At 40.3% G+C, this 22,258-nt stretch overlaps 1 protein-coding gene across 1 annotated transcript; it reads left to right on the plus strand.

Annotated features, from left to right (window-relative positions):
* The first annotated feature begins 15,473 nt into the window (after positions 1 to 15,473).
* On the plus strand, positions 15,474 to 15,896 carry LOC146005530 (protein GVQW3-like). The gene has a single exon (XM_083144779.1). It carries the CDS (start codon positions 15,474 to 15,476, stop codon positions 15,894 to 15,896), a length of 423 nt encoding a protein of 140 aa, XP_083000905.1.
* Positions 15,897 to 22,258: the final 6,362 nt, after the last annotated feature.

The following is a 22,258-nucleotide window of genomic DNA, read 5'->3' on the forward strand; positions in this document are numbered from 1 at the left end:
CGATTATTTTTACATGTCACCCCCTTCCCACCCCATCCCCTAGGGGTGCCAGGGGTGTCTTATCCCCACAGTATTTCTTTCCAGATTGTAAGCCATATGTGTACCAAATTGCTCCAGGCGTTCGAGAGTTATGCCGGAACAAACATACATTTTTATGTAGATAGAAGACGATATATAGATAGCAGAATTAAAGTTCGGTTATTATTCGAACAGGATAACATTCCTTAGATCAAAAAAATGAGTGTAAAATACAGGAAAACAGTTTTGTTTTAATATTCTACCATTTAATTGAAAGAATAAATGGCTCTACATTTTTCAAAATTTCAGAACTTAGAGTTTTATGTTAGAGGTTACACAATATAAACTTTGTTACTAAAAGGCCCCCTAATTGTTGAAACATTTTTTGAACGAGATGCTTAAAAGTTAATAAGAAAATATGCTAAAGAAACTTGCTTTTCAGTACACTACTGCATGAAAAATGTTTTTAAAAAATTAAAATACTTGTGCTGGATAGTGACTCCTTCGATGTATGTTGTAGACAAGTCTTCCCCAGGATATAATAATAATAATAAAGCAATCATAATTATTATTGGAATCAAGTTGATTGGCTTTTCCTAATTTATAATATTTATAACTTTTAATATTATTATTATTATTTCTGGTATTCGAGTTTTATCAACGGACCATACAATAATTTCTGGTGAGACCCATGTCTTCCCTGAATGAAAAGTATGAGAAAGAGAGAATTTGTTTGTTTACTACAGGGTATCCGAAATGTCACGTAACGTTTGTACAAAAATTGATAAACATAGACAGATTATTCGTCATTTTCCTGAATTAAGCACTCGAAAAAGCAGTTATCTACCAAATAGGCACTTCTGACTACAATAGTGAAGCAACAGCCACTATAAAATTAATATATTCCTATCGGAAATGGCCTGAAACGACTTTCAAGCGTAAAAGCATACATTTCACGTGGTAGCTCAATAGTTATGGACTCTGACTATCATGCGAGAGGGCCGGGTTCGATTCCTGGCGGGAGAGAACCGGAATTTTTTCCAGCTGTTCGGGCGTCGTATAAAGTGGGTACCTGGAGGAAACTCTGGGGGGTAAAGGCAACCATGGGCGTGGTGCTGATCACATCAACCCCACATTCGGCCGTGATCAAGACAGTGTGGGGCCGTAACTCCACCCCCCCCGCCCCCATATGCCTTCATGGCGTGGTGCAAAGCAAAGGAGAGCACTTTACTTTTCTTTAAGTATACATTGTCTTACCAAGGAACATAAAAGGCATTTTAGGGCAAAATCCTCAGCCTACTTACAGCATACATTATAGCATAAAATTATGAAACAAATCTCCGAGCCCACTCAATGTTTTTCAAAAGTTTGCGCCATTGTTTACGATAAGGGTAAACGATAATTGAATAATTGACAAGGAGGACTCAAACCCATGTTAATACGACATTTTTTATTATTTACTTCTGTGCATAAACTTCATTTCTGAAGTTTTGCCACAGGATCTTCCCACCCCAAATCTTTAATGTTCTTATCAATGTCTCTCCTTTTGCAGATTTACCCAGAAGCCCCTCACTGTTCCAAAATGCGCCCCTTTGTACACCCAAATCCCCGCCAATGTCAGGCAACCCCGTGAGGTTTCATTTCCTGGAAGCAAATTAATTATTCCCCCATTGGAGGAAGGTATTGAGGTTTCGCTGCCTTTGCAAAACGGCTCTTATGAAATGTTCGGGAACGGACATCAATTTATTTGGGGCATGTTCAATTCGGAAAATACACAAAACGAACCAATTACCATAATGGCATGGACCTGCGATTCCACTTGTAGCGCGAAGTGGAATAAATGATGTGCTTCGGTGCTTACCGTATCCTATCTGTAAACCATTTACCACGCTTGGAGGGCCTGCGGCTACATCGAAATAATGTCACCGTAGCATAAAACTTCACAAGTTGCAGTTTTCCACGTGTGAAGTTTTCCCGCATAGTAGTATACGTAAAACAAAGTATTCCCTTAGTAGTGTAGGTTAATTTCTTTGGAATAAAAATTGACACGTTCTTTTAGTAAAAAGAACATTATTTAACTAAAACACCAAATAATAAGGGTAACAGTTTCATACATCAGACACACATTTCTTCAATTTTACACAAGAAACTACTTACGGAAATGAGTTTCTCCAAGGTTTACAACGTTCGTCGGGGTTTTTTGTTTCATCGTGGAATATGTTTGACCGGGAAATCATGTATTTTTCAATAGAAATATCTCACCGACGCACAATTGCCATTGCTTTCATTTGCTTGCCCTACGACAACCGGATGCTGCGTACGTTTGATGACGAAAGCGCGTGTCAGTGTTTCAACCCCCTTTTTTTTACTATGCTTGCTTAACGTAACCAAACCTAACCTAACCTTATCGGAAATGGTTCGTGGGGCTATCTGTGAATGCTTCGTGGGGCTATCCGTCAGCTACCAGGGCTATACGTCAGCTACCTGTGCATAATGTATAATTTCCACCGGTGACAAACACGATAGTAGGTATTTTAAAAATTGTGTTTGTCTTCGTGTAAAAAGCATAATGGCACTTTGAACTTTGTTCCGCAATACACAATTGGTAAGTACGAACCACGCGAAACACAAAATATCCGATTTTAATGTGCCTCCGATCTATGAAACTGTTACCATAATGAGTTCACATGAAGACTCTCAGCATTCACTTGATACATCCCAGGGTATGGACAATATCTCTGTTCTTTCTTTGTTCAAATAAGATCAAAGTCAAATTTTTACAAGGAAAAATAAGTACAAGTATATTTTACATCTTGGCTAAATAAAAATACTTATGTTCGTAGTTCCATTGGAATCTCAAAGAAATAACAGCATCTTACAATTCAGCTTGACCACTCTTTTAGAACTCAAAGCCCGAACTTAAAGACAAAACACAGTCGTAATTCTCATGGCAATAGCTCATACAAGATATGTACAAAAAGGTCGGTCACTATCCTGACATTATCAGTGATAGGTGTAAATATTAAATACCACAAGAATCACAAACTAAATAACAGAGATTAAGATGAATAACAATAAACATTTGTACAATGAGAAAGGTAATTAGGAAAGAACAATATACATTTGTACAAGAGGAAAGGGCGTGTCAAAATGAATGAGTTAAAATTTGTGTGTGTGTTGACACATATAATCATTTTGCACTCTCCAAAGTACACTAGGAAATGTAAAACCCTTGCCTAAGTTATAAAAAGGGGTAAAGAGCTCCTTGAGAAAGATTAAGGGGGGATGATTGCAAAGGGTTCTGCACAGTGTTGGGTTAATGAAAGAACATCTACAGTTTTTTTCCGAGAAGTTTATTGAGCTTCTCATTCGGACGAACACAAGTGCTATAAAAAAAATATTCCAGAACCAAAACAGTTGAACATCGGTAGTTCAGCTTCACACAGACTACATACAACCTATGTAGTATATCAACTCTTGATCTCTCGTATATACACTTTATATGTTTATTGACAAAAACACCCTACATACAGGATATACACAACTCATTAAAAAGGTTAGGTTAGACTAAAAAAATTCTCACAGACAGTGTAAGAGCTTCTCAAAAAAATATCTTAAAACACTGTCATCATTTCCCAACATCGGGAAGATTGTTAGTTGTTGTTGTTGTTGAATTAAGTTATTTTACATCGCTCCACAGTGGCGTACTGTCGGGAGCAGTGACGTACGCAAGGAGGGGGTTACGGGTTGGTTTAACCCCCCCTTGAGCTTTTGAAATATTATGAAAAATGCTGTGGGAAAAAATAGAAATGGCCAATTTATCCCTGTCAAAGATCTGCGACAATACTACTACTACTACTAATAATAATAATAATAATAATAATAATAATAATAATAATAATTTGAATTATTCCCATGCAGCACGGAGAAAAGCACAGCATTCGAAACAAGCGTCTTTAAGAGCGAATGCCTTGAAAATAAACACAAATTCTTGAAAATAAAATATACGGGAAACTATGATTTTTTAAGAGCAAGAAAGTTGTTTTGTATCTCAGCTGCAACAATGTTCAATGAACATGTATTTTTTGTGTGAACAATGAGCATTGAATTTCTGAATTCAAACGACAATAAGCTTAACTATTGTAAAATGTTTTCTTGGTAACAACAGTGAGGCAATCCAGATGTCAATTATCGGGGACATGAGCTGAGAAATTCCAACCAATTCCGGGAATCGAACACTGATCTCCCGCGTGGATGTCAGACGCTCTACTGACCAGACCACCGCAGCTCCTTGGATGAGTTCCATACTTTGATTATTTCAATTTATTTTAATATATTTTCTTGTTTTTATGGATTTTCTTCACACATAAAATGTCTCACCTCCTTGACTAGACAATTATTTCGTAACAAAGAAACAAAAAATGCACCTAAAATTTGTTAAAAATCCAATGACTAGAAAATAATTTCGTTCTATTGCTTTCATAAATACTATATTTATGTAGATCTCTACTGCCTAATAGTATTAGTAGTATTATTAGTAGTAATTCAACTAATTAATTAATTATACGTATTATTAATTAATTATGAGTATTATGAGTATTATTATTTATTTAATAAAACAATGGTAATGTAAATTTAGAGAAAGTTTTAGAAATAACCCCCCCCCCTTGATGAAATCCTGCGTACGCTACTGGTCGGGAAGGAAGTGATCCTTCCCAGATGAAATGTGACAATATAGGCATAAGTTGTTAGAGCATATCACATCACCGAAAACCGAGTCCCGTATCTCTGTGTTCATTTTCGAGCTAGTTGCGATGAGGATGAGTGATGATATGATGAAGGGACATTTTTTAAAAAAAAAATGCTCAGGTTACGATTTTTCTTTTTTAAAGAAATAGGGATAATCGGTAATATCCCCAGTTTTCTCAAATTTTCATATTTGTCAATTTTCTCTGTATTCTCATTTGGACAAACACAAACATCCATGTCCGAACCCGAGACCCCTGGCATTGGAGCGCGCTGTGATAAACACTCTACCACGGTAATCGGCACGACACATTGGACGGTCTAGCCCTTGAATCAAGTGACCATGGGTGAAACTGCTGTGTCCAATACGTAGTCGAGTAAAAATGACCTTTTCGGCTGGAGGGACGCCATGAGCATCAACGGTGAGATTGATAGCGCGAAGCTTGTTCTGGAAAACTTTTCCAGAATGAATTTGATGTTCTGATTCCGATTATCTTGTTTTCCAATATGGATTCTCAGGTTAAATGCTGCAAATCGGTAACAAAAGGCACCTGCGTAAAAAGAAAACTTTTGAAGTAAGAATTATATAACAAACTTGGAGGCAGAAGACAGAGCCTTCTTCAGGCTTAAGCATCTCTCATTCTGTTGTGGAGCAAATGGGAGCTCCGTAAGGTTAGAGCTTGATGCCTGAACGCTAAACGTCAAGGATAGAGGAGCAGCAGAGTAGGAGGGGGCAGCCACTTGCCTCGAGAGGGAAAAAATACTGCTTCCTGTATCTTGCCATGGTTACAATACCACACTCCACTGTCGCTCACTAATCCGATGGCGAGAGGATTTTCGCTGCACGAAGACTCCTGTCTATCAAAGAGAGATTGAATTTATTTATAAATATTGCAACCAGGGTTGTTAAAGGTACAGGAATTTGAAATAAATTTAATTCCGGTCCAGGAGAGAAAATCATCAAGCGTAAATGGGTTCTGGACCGTAAAGAAACTTTTTATCTGTAAAGTGTTTCAATTCGGTCCAGGAACCTTTTTTCCCGATCAATTTAAATGCGGTCCAGGAACCTTTTTTAAAAAAAATCAGTTTAAATAGGGTCCAAGTTCCGTATTGAAATTAAAGAATACGCAACTTGGATCGATTAGACCTGACGATAAACAATTATCCACTTGAGAGCATTAAAGACTAACCCAGGAGCTGGCTGTCTCGAAAATCTAAGGTACAAGGTAGAAATGGGCGAAACGCAAACGCTGCAGTCACGTTACCCGTCTCCATGTAGTCCCATTCCCTCGCGCGCGTTCCTTCACTTGGTTGTAGCAGCACTGCCGTTCCCTGTTGTAATATCTGCTGGGAACCCAGCAGCCTCACGTTACCTCATCGACGGCTCCTATTGGCTGCAGTTCCTGGATCGGATGCCGGAGCAACACGTGACGGGTTTGTTTGAATTCAATGGGGCGCCCCACAAATATAATCCATTGCGTTATGTACAATGTACAGTAACTCTTCGACAAGGGAGTTTTTGAATCTGGCCCACGAGAGAACAGCGTTTTGATTTATTCCCTGCATTACGTTTTCTACAACCGCAGTGTGACATTCCAATGTAAAACGTACTCGCGGACATTTTTAGAAGGCAACTTTTGATCGGTCAACCCTGGGCCAGGAATTGTAAATAAATTCAATCCCGGACTGGGAGAGAAAATCAGCAAACGTAAATGAGTTCTAGACCTTTTCATATTTAAATCATTTCAATTCGGTCCAGGAACCATTTTTCCGGATCAATTTAAATTCGGTCCAGGAACCTTTTTCCGGAAGAATTTCAATTCGGTCCATGAACCTTTTATCCCGCATTAATTTAAATACGGTCGCTTTTCTGCCACATTTGGCTAATCGCGACGATGAGGAAGTGCGATGGATGTTATGATGAAATTAATGAATGGACACTCACCCAGACCTGGATTCGAATCGAGGACTCCTGGCGTCGTAGCGGCTGTGCTAACCACTCAGAGGGAAAGCAAAGTGCTTAATTCCCAGACTGCCTACATACCTGTTACCATCAGGTTTCCCAACAACAATCTTACAAAGTCTCCCTTTAATTGACTAACCATATTCACCAGTCTTAGACTGCCTACCTATCTAACTCTCTAGCCGTCTTAAACCCGGAGGTTTATGGCTTCAGCAGCACAAGTCTTCCATCTGTCCTTATCCTGGGCAAGATCAATCCATTCTTTTCCATCCTTACCGATTTCCTTTAAGCCCATCTCAACGTTATCCCTCCATCTTCGTCTTGGCCTTTCTACAGGCCTCTTACCATCAGGTTTCCCAGCAAGAATCCTGCAAACTCTTCTTTTCTCTCCCATTCGTGCAACATGGCCTACCCACCTAAGTCTTCTTGATTCTTGGCCTATGAGTACTACTATGGTCAATAACATGCTATATAGGATCTTTCATAATTGTTGTTTCCAGTCTGAATATAACCGCTATCACTTCGCATCCTCCATGCATAACAACCTTACAACATTCACCCTCTCCAATTTCAAAGTTGTGGATGCAAACGCTACGTAAATGAGATGATATGCTTGGGACATGCATTGACATTGCTCAATGAGCACTGTTGCGTGACGCACTGAAGGGAACAAATACATCCATTACTACCTGTTGCCCGGCTGCAATTATCTGCGACCACATCATCAACGAGCTATTTGTCCGTGCACTCAGGAACGAAATGCCATATGTCATAGAGCACAGAAGCCGTCACTTTTTCTCGTATCTAGTTAATGTCTAGTGGTAAATGATGCGACTCGCAACCCCACCTCCATCAAAACTACTCTCTGTCTGCGGTAAGAATGAAGCTATGTAAACAAACACACGTGGCTTTTGAGAATCCCTATTGGTTATTCCAGCGGCAGCTGTGTAGGAGACTTGCGCGTAGGAATATAGTGCATGTTTAAATCCATACCACTCAACGTAGCTGCCACAGGTGGATCTAGATTTTTTTTCTGGGAGACGTACAGTATATGCTACTAAGAGGATTTCGATCGAGCGACAAATAGTTCGCACGGATCCCGCTAGATAGCGTATGGAATTGACAGCTTCTTCTGCCCAATTTCTTGATGTTCGTGGACTTCAACTGCCACCAACAACTGTCTGGAGAAATGTTCTTATAGCGTCTACGAATGAAGCTACCTACCGCTTGGAATTGCTGGAAACGTCGACTCGGATATGCTACATGTTTGGGGAGAATTAGAATAACGGACTGACATCTGTCATGACACGTCAGGAGATGTACACTCACCGGCAATAACAATGGGATACCTAGATCCTGAAATACTCGCTTCCCTGCAAGGCGGTATGTGTGTTCCCTAATTCTACGGCATTAAGTGGATTTTAATTGCAAATTTTCAATGGCAACTCCTAGCATCCCTGTAGATTTAGGCAACACACGTAATGCCTTGAAGAGGACCTAGGTGTCTCATTTTTTTTGCTGGTGACTGTACACATGTTCCTTACATTGCGCGTTAGTATTGCTAAATGATCGGAGGTGGAGATATGTGGGACTCTACATTAGTGCTAAAGGATCGGAAGTGGAGATATGTGGGACTCTACCTTACTGCAAAAGGACCGGAAATGGAGATATGTGGGACTCTACATTACTGCAAAAGGATCGGAAGTGGAGATATGTGGGACTCTAACTTACTGCTAAAGGATCGGAAGTGGAGATATGTGGGACTCTACCTTACTGCTAAAGGATCGGAAGTGGAGATATGTGACACTCTACCTTACTGCTAAGGGATTGGAAGTGGAGATATGTGGGACTCTACCTTACTGCTAAAGGATCGGAAGTGGAGATATGTGGGACTCTACCTTACTGCTAAGGGATTGGAAGTGGAGATATGTGGGACTCTACCTTACTGCTAAAGGATCGGAAGTGGAGATATGTGGGACTCTACCTTCCTGCTAAGGGATCGGAAGTGGAGATATGTGGGACTCTACCTTCCTGCTAAGGGATCGGAAGTGGAGATATGTGGGACTCTACCTTCCTGCTAAGGGATCGGAAGTGGAGATATGTGGGACTCAACTTTACTGCTAAAGGATCGGAAGTGGAGATATGTGGGACTCTACCTTCCTGCTAAGGGATCGGAAGTGGAGATATGTGGGACTCAACCTTACTGCTAAAGGATTGGAAGTGGAGATATGTGGGACTCTACCTTACTGCTAAGGGATCGGAAGTGGAGATATGTAGGACTCTACCTTACTGCTAAAGGATCGGAAGTGGAGATATGTGAGACTCTACCTTACTGCTAAGGGATTGGAAGTGGAGATATGTGGGACTCAACCTTACTGCTAAGGGATCGGAAGTGGAGATATGTGGGACTCTACCTTCCTGCTAAGGGATCGGAAGTGGAGATATGTGGAACTCTACCTTACTGCTAAGGGATTGGAAGTGGAGATATGTGGGACTCAACCTTACTGCTAAAGGATCGGAAGTGGAGATATGTGGGACTCTACCTTCCTGCTAAGGGATTGGAAGTGGAGATATGTGGGACTCTACCTTACCGCTAAGGGATCGGAAGTGGAGATATGTGGGACTCTACCTTACTGCTAAGGGATTGGAAGTGGAGATATGTGGGACTCTACCTTACTGCAAAAGGATCGGAAGTGGAGATATGTGGGACTCTACCTTACTGCAAAAGGACCGGAAATGGAGATATGTGGGACTCTACATTACTGCAAAAGGATCGGAAGTGGAGATATGTGGGACTCTAACTTACTGCTAAGGGATCGGAAGTGGAGATATGTGAGACTCTACCTTACTGCTAAGGGATCGGAAGTGGAGATATGTGGGACTCTACCTTACTGCTAAGGGATCGGAAGTGGAGATATGTGGGACTCTACCTTCCTGCTAAGGGATCGGAAGTGGAGATATGTGGAACTCTACCTTACTGCTAAGTGATTGGAAGTGGAGATATGTGGGACTCAACCTTACTGCTAAGGGATCGGAAGTGGAGATATGTGGGACTCTACCTTCCTGCTAAGGGATCGGAAGTGGAGATATGTGGGACTCTACCTTCCTGCTAAGGGATCGGAAGTGGAGATATGTGGGACTCTACCTTCCTGCTAAGGGATCGGAAGTGGAGATATGTGGGACTCAACCTTACTGCTAAAGGATCGGAAGTGGAGATATGTGGGACTCTACCTTCCTGCTAAGGGATCGGAAGTGGAGATATGTGGGACTCAACCTTACTGCTAAAGGATTGGAAGTGGAGATATGTGGGACTCTACCTTACTGCTAAGGGATTGGAAGTGGAGATATGTAGGACTCTACCTTACTGCTAAGGGATCGGAATTGGAGATATGTGGGACTCTGCCTTGCTGCTAAAGGATCGGAAGTGGAGATATGTGGGACTCTACCTTACTGCTAAAGGATCGGAAGTGGAGATATGTGGGACTCTACCTTCCTGCTAAGGGATCGGAAGTGGAGATATGTGGGACTCTACCTTCCTGCTAAGGGATCGGAAGTGGAGATATGTGGGACTCTACCTTCCTGCTAAGGGATCGGAAGTGGAGATATGTAGGACTCTACCTTACTGCTAAGGGATCGGAATTGGAGATATGTGGGACTCTGCCTTGCTGCTAAAGGATCGGAAGTGGAGATATGTGGGACTGTACCTTACTGCTAAAGGATCGGAAGTGGAGATATGTGGGACTCTACCTTACTGCTAGAGGATCGGAGGTAGAGATATGTCGATCTGACTCCAAATAGAGATCTTGACAGGAGATTATTTAAACAAAAGTGAAAACAGCATTTTTGGAGTTACGTTCCTGTGATCACCTGTTTCACCTGTATCACATGTTTCACCTGTTTCAACTTATTCACTTTCTGTTTTACCTTTTTATTCCACCAAGACGTTTTCCACCTCCTTGTAGTGCCCATTACATAGCGTTATGTGTGTGTGTGTTTGTAACTAGCAAACACACTGCGCTTTAAGAGAAATACAATACAAAGAAGAATGCAGCAGGAGAGATAAACCTTTCATATAATTTCGATACCATTTCACACAATCTAACAAAAAAATCCATTCGCGTTCTAATTACTTTCTAGCTGGACAATATTTTCAGTTTATTGCCTCTGCTAATAGTGATTATGAAACTATTTGTGGGTCAGGCCGATCATTTCCAAATAATTTTTGCAAAGCTTTACCTTCGCCGAGAGTTTCAAAGATGGCGGGTTTTCCCAAAACATTGGATGGCGGGTTTTTAATATTTTATTAACTATACTATTTCGCACAATGTAGTACAAAACATTTGTGTTGCAATTATTTCCATGTTAGACTATTATTTTACGTTCGTTTCTTCTGCTAATACGACGATATGGAAGTTGAACTTTAAACCCTCCCCATCACATACACACAATCAAAAGCGTCCCCGCATCACACTGCCCATCACCCCTCTTTCATTTCTATCTTGTTCGTAGCGACTTTAACTAAAGCAGTTCCTCTAGATGATCATTCAAATGCCCCACCCCCCACAGAGCTCCCCTACTCTCCGAGGGATCAGTCATCTTCAGGGAACTGTCAGTGCGAGAGACATTATCTCTCTAAAGTTTGGAGATGCTTTCGGAAGTGACCCGTCTGATAACCAGAGATATCTGCCATAGTTCTTGCTCCAGCTGCACTGTCTGTACGCTAGATAATGGAAGTGTAGCACCGGATTGTTAACATTCCAAATATTTAGTTTATTTTGAAATAACTGATTAACGTAATAATTATCACCAGGCTGCATTATTTTAAAAAAATCTGATATCAATTATTTCTTTATAATCTTGGTTGAATCAAGGGATTGCGGGTTCGATACCCTGTGGTTCGGATTATACTTTAAACTGAGATCCAGTCCCAATTAGTCTTCCTGTGCATAAAGTGGACGTAATACCAAAAATCAACTCCATGCTGGTTATTCGAAACTAAACTAATCTGTTGCTTTACATCTATTAGGAAAATATGCCAGAAAATGTGCCATAAATTTTCAACAGTAATGATTATTAATAATTGAAAATTAATAATTAAAACTGTTTCCTCATTGGTTGAAATATGCTCAATGCTTTGATGTACTGCTGTTTAAACTCCTTCCATTAAATTGATTTTACTACACTGCTCCGTTGTGTTGCCTATCTCTACGGCGCTGAGTTGAGTAAACTTCAGTGGGAGTCTTCGGTAGGAAGTTCGGCCAGCGGTGTATATATGATTATAGTATATGATTTGCGTTATTTTACTTCGCTTTCTGTGCCACTTTTGGCTAATTTGCGAGGATGGGGATGAGTGACGATATGATGAAATTGATGAATGGACACTCACAAACACAGTGCCGGATCTACAAGCCGCAAAACCCCGCAGTGCTGGGGGGGGGGGGCGGAGACAAGTAAGCCTTTAGGGGGCCCTCGGCCATTGACATAGTAGAGGGCTCGCGTATGTAAAAAATAAACGTAGTTGCTGGGAAGTGCAGAAACGAATACAATATATACAGGTAAAGGTAAAGTTTTCTGTGCACATATCACCGTGCCAATGAGACACATTTAGGGAGAATTCACACCGAAGAAACACGCAACACGCGACAGGCGACAGGCGACATGCAACATGCGACATGCAACACGCGTGTTTCACACCGAAGAGACAAGATGCACGCGGCAAGCGACACTTGGTTTCTTTGCTCAGTTTGCATGATGGTACCGATATAATTGCATTAATCAGTTTATTAGTCACCCGAAAATAACGTAACAAGAGACATTGTTACATGTAAACTGCGTTGTAAAATTTGTGCAAGTTATTGAAACTTGGGAGAGGCATGTTGTGCACGAGAAAACTGAGAAATAATATGCACTGACCTCAAACTGAATACGCATGACTTTTCAGCCTGAATAAAGCGAATACCTAAACACTAAAGACACTAGTCAATGCCCTTAGCCGAAGAATTTTCCTCGTAAATCTTTACAGTATTTAAGATTTTATGCATGAATTAACATGTACCTATGAAATTAAATATTGATAAATAAGTTCTAGTATAATCATAAGAGTAATAATAGTTTGATTACGTGTGTAGGATTGTTGACAAATATAAAAATATGGAAGACAAAGTGGTAACGTCGTCTCCTTGTAATTAAGTGATCCCGGGTTCGATAACCGGGGAGGCACCGGGCAGATCCAGTTCTGATTAGTCTATTTGTGCATAAAATGGACTTTAAAAACGAAAACTCACAACTGAAATATGATATTGAGATTATGATAGTTGTCAACCAGTTTCAGCAGAACATTTCGGTGCTCAGTATAGTTGATACGAGGGCACGGTATCGGGTTGCGGCCCGGCGGTTGAAAAACAATGCACTAGAGTACTTTACCATGTTGACTAATATATTTTGGACTAAAGTGCCTCCATAAGCTGACTTTTTCAAATAAAAGCAGTCAGGTAAATGTCCAAAACACGGCCTATTTTCACGATGTTGAAGGCAAATTACAGCCGATAGATAACTGCATCAAAAAAACTTGATAAAGCGAAATGAACTTTGTGTTTAAAACTTAAAACAATGTTAAAACATTGTACATATCTATACTTTATTATATTATATTATATTATATTAACATAATGCCGGTTGGGCTCTCTTCTAGAGTCTAAATACAGCTCGTTAAAATGAAGCATTCGCTGCGTATGCGCGAACAACAAACTGAAGCAACAAAATGCACGGTATTGAGAAAACGGCACAGTCCGAGAGGCACGTAAGCGACACGCAACATGTGCATCTTGCCTTGTCTCTTCGGTTCGAAAGGCTGCATTGATTACTGAGTATTGGTTTCCAACCGACACGTGTTTCGTGTCGCATGTCGCGTGTTGCGTGTTTCTTGGGTGTGATTTCTCCCTTAGATAGGGCCCCACACATTCTCGATCTCTGCCATTTTAGATTATATGATCAGCACCAAGCTCCGGCCGCCTCTTGGATATTTACTCTCTTCACTGACATGCTATCATCCCCGTGGGTGAGTTTCCTTCCCTATGAGTAAGCAACCTCCGAAATCCGGGAGGAAATTGTGAATCACCCTGTATATTTAAATCCCCTTTTCAGTTGATGGTTCCCGACGATGGAGGTGTGTCCTTTTCCATGTTTGCTGTGCTGTTCTCTGGCGCCCTCTAAATCGAATTCGGCGATTAACGTGGTGTTCGCCTCAGACATTTCGTTTTTTGTGATTGAAAGCTTGGCGGCGTCACGTGAGATTGTTTGAACAGATCCGGCTGTTGATTTGACAGCGTGGGTCGCCTAAAGGATCGCCTAGAAATAAACTTCTTTTCCCTCGGGATCAAGAGGACGGAAATAGGGGCATTTTCTTCACTCAAGACGATGACTAAAGGTGCCTGCTTGATCCCTGGAGGGTACAATCAAAGGTGACATAGCTGGCAGTGTTTCGGAATTCTAATGTATCAACTTTGTATTTCACGGTTCTCTGCATGTGCTTTTTTTTTTGTTTAGACAGTTTCTACACGTTTCTAAATGTAGCACATTTACTGGCGCTGTAAACGGACAGGCGATTGTTGTGTGCAGCACAATACACCATATAACGCCGCCGACCTTCATAGATGAGGAATCGGCACCTTCAATGAAAATGACATTGAAAGGATATGCCATTTCTTAACTATGAAACAACCACAATTGAAAAATCATTCTTGTCCATTAATAAAAGCTTTCCCTACCGAAAATTGTTTAGCCTTGTGGATTAAAGAAGGATACCATTTTGTAAATGACCAACCTCACAGAGCCGAGACTTAAGTTTCCATGGCATAGTGTTGATATTTTACATGTATTAAAATGTTCTTGGAAATAGAAATTTGGTCAATTTTTCGGTGTTATTAGTTCGATTGCTCTTTTGTCTAGGAGTTGTTGTTTTTTTTTCCTAAACTGCAAATATACTGTATGTACTGTTTCTAAATTACGTTTAAATGTTATCATATGATTTAACGACACCTAGGTGAGAACAGGGTGCCAAATCATTGAAGACTGGTGGGGGGAAGAAAGATTTTAATATACACACTCACATACATACACAAATATATACATAATACATATTTATAATAATACAAAAGTAAATTAATAAATATTTAAACATACATTATTATTATTATTATTAAATATGTACCTTTATATGTATCAGATATTTCTAAAGTAGCAAACCAATTCCTTTACTAAATGGTTAAGCATGTCAATAAATTACAAAATAGTTGTAAGTTTTTGTTTAGTTCTTGCTTTCCATTAATATAAATCACATAGATTTCATAGTCATATTTGTCTTATATTGTTATCTTACCTTCATTATGCATATATTGTTATTGGTGTGGATCTGTTAATGGTATCTTGAGAGAGAGAGAGTGAGAGAGAGAGAGAGAGAGAGAGAGAGAGAGAGAGAGAGAGAGAGAGAGAGAGAGAGAGAGAGTGTGTGTGAATGTGTGTGAGATGCAACTTACAAACCCACTACTTTGTATGGGTTTCGATATTACCCTTTGTAAAGTACGAGGAGGTATCAAAAAGTTCGTGCAATCTCCTGGAAGGAAGCAAACTAGAAACCCCTCGGATATGTGTATTGTACAATGGCCCTTCTAGGTTAAGCACACAAATTCTTGTCTTTTTTGGATGTTTATTGCTATCCATTCTTTACACGTGAATAAAGGAAGGTGTCATGATTGACAAAATTGAGGCACGGAGCGTCATCAAATTCCTGTATCTCCAGGGGAAAGCAGCGAAGCAAATTCACGATGAGATGAAGGCAGTGTACGGGAAGGAAAGCACATCCTATGAGATGGTTTCCAACTGGAAACTGCAGTTCCAAACCGGTCACATGGTAATTTCCGATGCCCCTAGGACAGGGAGACCGTCCTTCACAAATAATGCCACATTGATGGAGAAAGTGGCGAAGATGATAATGGAAGACAGGAGGATCACCATTGAAAGTGTGATGAGTGTAATCGGTGTTAGTTATGGGTCCATCTGGAATATCATCCATCACCAGCTGCACCTTCATCAAGTGTCGGCACGGTGGATGCCACGATTGCTCACCCCTTTCCAGAAGCGAACTAGAGTGGAAGCAGCACTAGAGATGTAGGCTGCTGTGAGCTGCATGTAGAGATTTTTTTCAGCAGACTGGTTACAATGGACGAAAGCTGGATCTACCTTTATGACCCAGAAACAAAGCAGATGAGCAAGCAGTGGAAACACAGCTCCTCACTGACCCCTAAAAAAGCAAGAGTGCAGAGGTCAGCCGCTAAGGTGATGCTGTCCGTTTTCTGGGACTGTGAGGGATTCATCCTGATGGACTACCTGCCACAGGGTCACACAATCACAAGTAACTATTAATGTGATCTCCTAGCTCGGTTACGTGAAGAGTTGAAGGTGAAAAGGCAAGGAAAGCTCACAAAAGGAGTGCTGCTATTGGCAGACAACGCAACAACCCATTCTGCCGATGCATCCATTTCGAAAACAGTTCATTTAGGATACGAAATTTTGCCCTACCCTCCATATTCCCCAGATCTGGCACCGAGTGACTTCTTCCTCTTTCCGGAAATGAAGCGTCCACTCAAAGGACGCCACTTTGACACGAGAAACGATGTAATTTCTCAGGTAGAACAGTGGGTTCAGTCCCAAAATGCAGTGTTCTATAAAAACGGCTTACGCAAGGTGAAAGATCACTGGCAGAAATGTGTCATCAAGCATGGCGACTATGTGGAGAAGAGCTAATACCACCACTATTTCGTACTTGTCCAAAGTTCATTTCTTCCAGGTGATTGCACGAACGTTTTGATACCACCTCGTATATTTGAAGTAAAAAATAATTTCTCACCTTTTGTTGATATAAATCAAATTGTTAGTGATGTGGATCTGTTAATGGTATCTTGAGAGAGAGAGAGAATGTGTGTGTGAGATGCAACTCACAAACCCACTACTTTGTATGTGTTTCGATATTATCCTTTATAAAGTATATTTGAAGTAAAATATTTCTCACCTTTTGTTGATATAATAAAAACTCTCCCCTCCCAGAAAGTCTTGGTGGGGGGATTTTTGAAGCCAAGATTGTTGGTGGTGGGAAATCCCCGCCTGCCCCCCCCCCCCCCAGGACTTCGCACCCTGGGTTAGAACCATGTTCTAAGGTAGCTTAACCGCAAAGCAATAGCTAATTTACTGACTGGTAGCATATATCCCGAAATGAAGTCGCAAACACGCCACTGAATGGTTATACCTGCCAAAGCAAAAAGCTTAATTCCCACAGCGCTGAAAGATATATCCCAATGTTGAAGAGAAGTTTACTGAAGATAATACACCAAGAAATGTTTCCGCCAATCACAGAAGAGAGCGAGTCTCTTTGGGAAAGGTTAAAACGTCAATCATTCTGGCGGCCGGTGGACTACTTAGAACAAAGAAAACTTGTGTTGGCGTCGCATAAAGACTGGCTGGTTTATTTTGGAGCTGAACTCTTTTTCTAATCACATCGTTAAATGAGTAAACTTCGTGACGGCTTTGAAGGGAATGCGTGTCCGGCTTTGCCATTTTGTTTGGCTGCTTCAATCGATTTGACTGTGTGAAGTATATCGCACGATCAAATGAATAACGAACAAGTCGTTGAACGTTTAAAATCGACAGTTAAAAGGCGTTGAACAGTGTTCTTATTGGAAACCTTCAGTGGTTTGAGATTGCACATGTATACAATCCAAGAAAAAATAGACACGTTCACATTTTACCAAAACGTGCCAGTATGTACGGCATGAAAAGAAATGAATAGACTTGACACGTTCTTTCAGTCAAAATATCATGATTATTTAACTACAACACAATAAAAATGATCACATAGACTCGTAGCATTCACGTGATGCCTCTCAGGGTATTGGGTAATGATATCTATGTTCGCTCGTCAAATAAAAATCAAAGTTAAGTTTTCACTAAGAGAACATAGGTATATTTTGCTTCTTAGCAAAAGAAATACTTATGTGCATAAAATCCATTTCAGTCAAAGAAATAACAGCTTCTTATAATTCAACTTGACCACTCTTTAAAACACAAAATCCGAACTAAAAGTAAAGACAAAACACCATCGTAATTTCCATGGTAACAGCTCTAACAAGATATGAATATACAGCATAGGCGTAGCTACGGGGTGTGCCGGGTGTGCCTAGGCACACCCTAATGGGCTGTTTTAACAAAGAGAATTAAATACAGATATTTCAATGAGAGAGAAAATAAGCAGCAGTTTGTAAGAAGTTGAAAATGTCAGTACTTGGTACAAACGTGTGCATTATCGCTGATGAAACGGGTGTCTGTAGATTTTCGATATTTTGATGTCATTGGAGAAAGAAGATATTTACTGCATTCTACTCTGTACTGCAGCGCTTTTCTTCTATACCTGTCAGAAGCTGCACGTGTGAGAGAGATTTCTCCTAACTTTCTCAAGTTAAAACTAAATTAAGAGCAACTCAGAAGCAGGATAGATTGGAAGCCCTGCTCTTGCTATTTGTGGAACAGGAAAGAGCTTTGTCTATTCATGTAGATGAAGTTATCGATGAGTTTAAAAACATTGTACCTTTTGACAGACGTCTCTCGTTATAGATGATGTGTATTTTGATGTATTCGTTTGTAACATTTATGAACATTTTGTGTGTGTGTGTAATTTCTATGCAATTTGATTTTTACTACTGCATATATTCAGAAATTTTCAACAGTTTCATTTAGTGAATTTATATTCCTTTACAAACAACAGTGCAGTTAAAGAGCCAAGTGATTGTGTTGCAAAATATGCTATTAAAAAGGTACAAGATCTCATTTTTTTCTTTGTGCATACCCAAACATAAAGTTCTAGCTACGCCTATGATATACAGGTCAGTCACTATCCTGACATTATCAGTGATAGGTCTAAATATTAAATACCACAAGAATTACAAAATGAATAACAGATATTAAAATTAATAACAATGAACATTTGTATAACGAGAAAGGTAATTAAGAAAGAACAATAAACATTTGTACAAGAGGAAATCACGTGTCAGACTAGCGATTAGCAGCAGTAACAAAGATAATAATTTTCTTTCCAAAGGAAGATGTAGGGCATACTAGAAACTCGAAACAAGTGTGATGTTGATGTATTTTCCCGTTATTCATAGTCTAAATGTAATCTGAGACACCAAAAAAACAATGTGAACACAACAAAATAATTTTATAAAAATCTCCTTTCGACAGATAGTTGTTTTCATTGAGTTTATCTAAACTTCAATTTAAGATCAACACAAAATATTATGTTTTGCAGTTGGTTGTCGAATATATTTTATCACATTACTCACTGCTGTAGAAATATTCATCATTCTTCTTTCTATAATTGTGACTAGATAAATACAGAAATGTTACACTGCTCCTCCTTTCCTTTCTTGAAAGTCACAAACACGTGTTTCCACTTCCCACGTTCCTTTGATGTTTTCTCTTCACCACAGACTATAAATAAAGATCATTCTGTACCTCGATGTTTCTTTCCGATAATCGATTTCAATAGCGTGTGCTCTGTTTGGTCAACAGTCAGGCTTCGATGGCGTTATTTAGAGCCGTTCCTAAATAGAAGTTCTTGGACCAAACCTTGCATCCAATGAGAAAAATTACGTGATCTCTGACGCCATATTCTTCTAAGCGTTCGCCGGTCCGCGTGGCGGAGTGGTTAGCACATCGCGCTACGATGCCAGGCGTTCCGGGTTCGAATCCTGGCCTGGGCATCGGTGTTTCTGAGTGTCCATTCATCAATTTCATCATGTCATCACTCATCCCCATCTTCGCAAGTTAGCCAAAAGTGGCACAAAAAGCGAAGTAAAATAAAACAAATCAATAATTTTAAGCGTTCAATTCAACGACTTGTTCGTGAGTCATTTGATCGTGTACAGTACCAATAGGATATCGTAGTCGAATTTGCAAAGAGAAGAAATACCATGGGACAGTATAGATAACATATACTCATGCGGTGCAACCAAAAATAGAATATGGTAAATTGTCCATCACCGTAATTTTTGCACCTTCATAATAGTAGCTCCTTCAACATGATTTTATACTTCAGAAGGTGGATCCTGGTACCGCTCGCGCCACTCGATGGCCTGTCCTCTGCTGGAAGACCTGAGTGGCGATTCGATGAAATTGACGAAGAGACATTCGCAGTGGCGTGTCCAGGATTTTCGAAAGGGAGGGGTTGTGTATACTTTATCTTGGAAGTCGGTCCTCATTTTGTCATATTTTCCACCCTTTGACGTTCTTTTTTTTAGGAATACTGGGCCAAAGGGTGAGTCATAACCCCCACCAAAACCCTCCTCCCCTGGGCACGCCACTGGACATTCGCAAAGAACACCCATGTCCAGGCGGGTACTTGAAAGCAAACCCGCAAACTTCGGTGGGGTGTCTGAAAGCACTCGCCCACCGAGTCGGGTCACATATACATGAAATCTGAAACCAGAGCAGTGGTGTATCGAGTGGGAGAAGTTTGATGGAGTTTACAGACTTACTTTGCCAAAGTTTTCCTAGACAGAAGTCGGATACGGCAAGATTTTGTAGACAAAATCGGGAAAGTGCTTGTATCTTTCCTTTAACGGCCGAATTAGAACGGGATTTTGCGAAAGTACCAAGATACGATTGGATTGGAAGTTAGACATTAATTCGTTTTCATCTGGAAGAAAACCGGAGCAAACAGGCCTTCTGGAAATCTAATCTGAAAAACGTGGCGAGAAAAAAAAATGTTTATTAGTTACCTAACAAATTTGGGTATGATTTTGCAACACCGGGCGCTTCTTCAATTTCGTCCATATTTCGCATACTCACTAATTTGGGGCTCCTAATCACGAATCTGAAGTTAAAATTTGTCGCTCACGGTGGAATTTCCAAAAAAAGAGGGAGGGGGTCGGTGACAATGCACGATTGCTCATTATTTACTGGCATTTTTTTACGGTACCCCACAAACCATTCACGCATAGCCCCACAAAACATTCACGGTGAGGTTAGGTTAGGTTAAGTCAGGTTAGGCAAACATAGTTAAAATAATGAGCAATCTCGCATTGTCGGTTGCGATCACGGACCCCCTTTATTTGCAAATTCATCACGTGAGCGCCAAATTTTAACTTCAGATTCGTGATTAGGAACCCTAAATTAGTGAGTATGCGAAATATGAACGAAATTGAAGAAGGGTCCTGTATTGTAAAATCGCTCCCAAATTTGTGTTGAATAATTACAAATGTTGCAAATAAGAATTGGTCAACTACGTTGATGGCGAATTATATAACCATTACGATGAAAAGTAACATTCTTTCTTTGTTTTGTTTCAAGGCCTCCCCGATGGGGCAGTGATAGCGTCGTCGCCTTGCAATCTAGAGGTTCCGAGTTCGATACCCTGTGGAGGCACATAGTGGTTCGGATCCCACTTTAAACTGTCGGTCCAGTCACTGAGTCGACCTCCGTGGCGGAGTGGTTAGCACATAGCGCTACGACGCCAGGGGTCCCGGGTTCGAATCCCGGCTAGGACACTGAAGCTTGTGTTTGTCCGAAATGAGAAAACTTTTAAAGGTTGAGAAAAAGGTGAATGACGGGGGATACTACCGCATAGGGGTATGCCTTGTAAATAAAAAGTCCCGATTAGCCTTACTGTGCATAAAGTGGACTTAAAACACCAGCTCAATAAAAGTAACATTCTTTTAGAGTTGATTGCTACTGAACACTCAATCCCTTAACTTACTTAACTTAGAGAACCAAGTTTTCCGGATGATATCATGGTCGTTTGCCACAAGATCAATTGTACTGAATATTCACTCATTTGGTGTATCTAATACCAGTCTCCCCAAATATATTTGTTATTACAATTTATTTTAGAAATAAAATCGACGCGCTTAAAAAAAATGTTTCATTTGTACCGGGTGTTTCAACAGAAACGCCGTGATTTCAAATGGCATTTTAAAATATTTATTAGAACTACACAAAAAAAAATTCATAATCTGATAGAAAAAACCCAAAAGTTTAATGGAAAATATGTTCGAAATGTCCACTTTGGCGATTTATCACTTTTCTTACCCAGTTGCACATGTTGTCAAATACCTGACAAAGGGTTGCACGACTAACTTGTGCAGTACACTGTTCGATGTTTGCTTTCAAATCATTTAGTGATCGCGGTCCTCGTTTGAAAACTTCCTGCTTTAGGAAACCCCACAAGAAATAGTTACATGGGTTTAAATCAGGGCTAGTTGGAGGCCAGTCTAAACCATTTTGAAAGAAATGTGTGTAGCGATTTGAAATCACACCATTGTTGAATTTTGAGTGAAGGAAGGTCAGGACAGGTTCAGTTGTATGCGTCCTAGCTCCGTCTTGCTGGAAGCATTTCTGACGAATTGGACAACGTTTCCGACGAAGACCAGGACACGTATTCTCCATCCGGAACCGTCGTTGGACAGAAACAAGAGAGCGTGACTC

Source organism: Lepisma saccharinum, chromosome 23 (genome assembly GCF_977018435.1).
Source record: "Lepisma saccharinum chromosome 23, izLepSacc3.1, whole genome shotgun sequence".
Taxonomy (NCBI): domain Eukaryota; kingdom Metazoa; phylum Arthropoda; class Insecta; order Zygentoma; family Lepismatidae; genus Lepisma; species Lepisma saccharinum.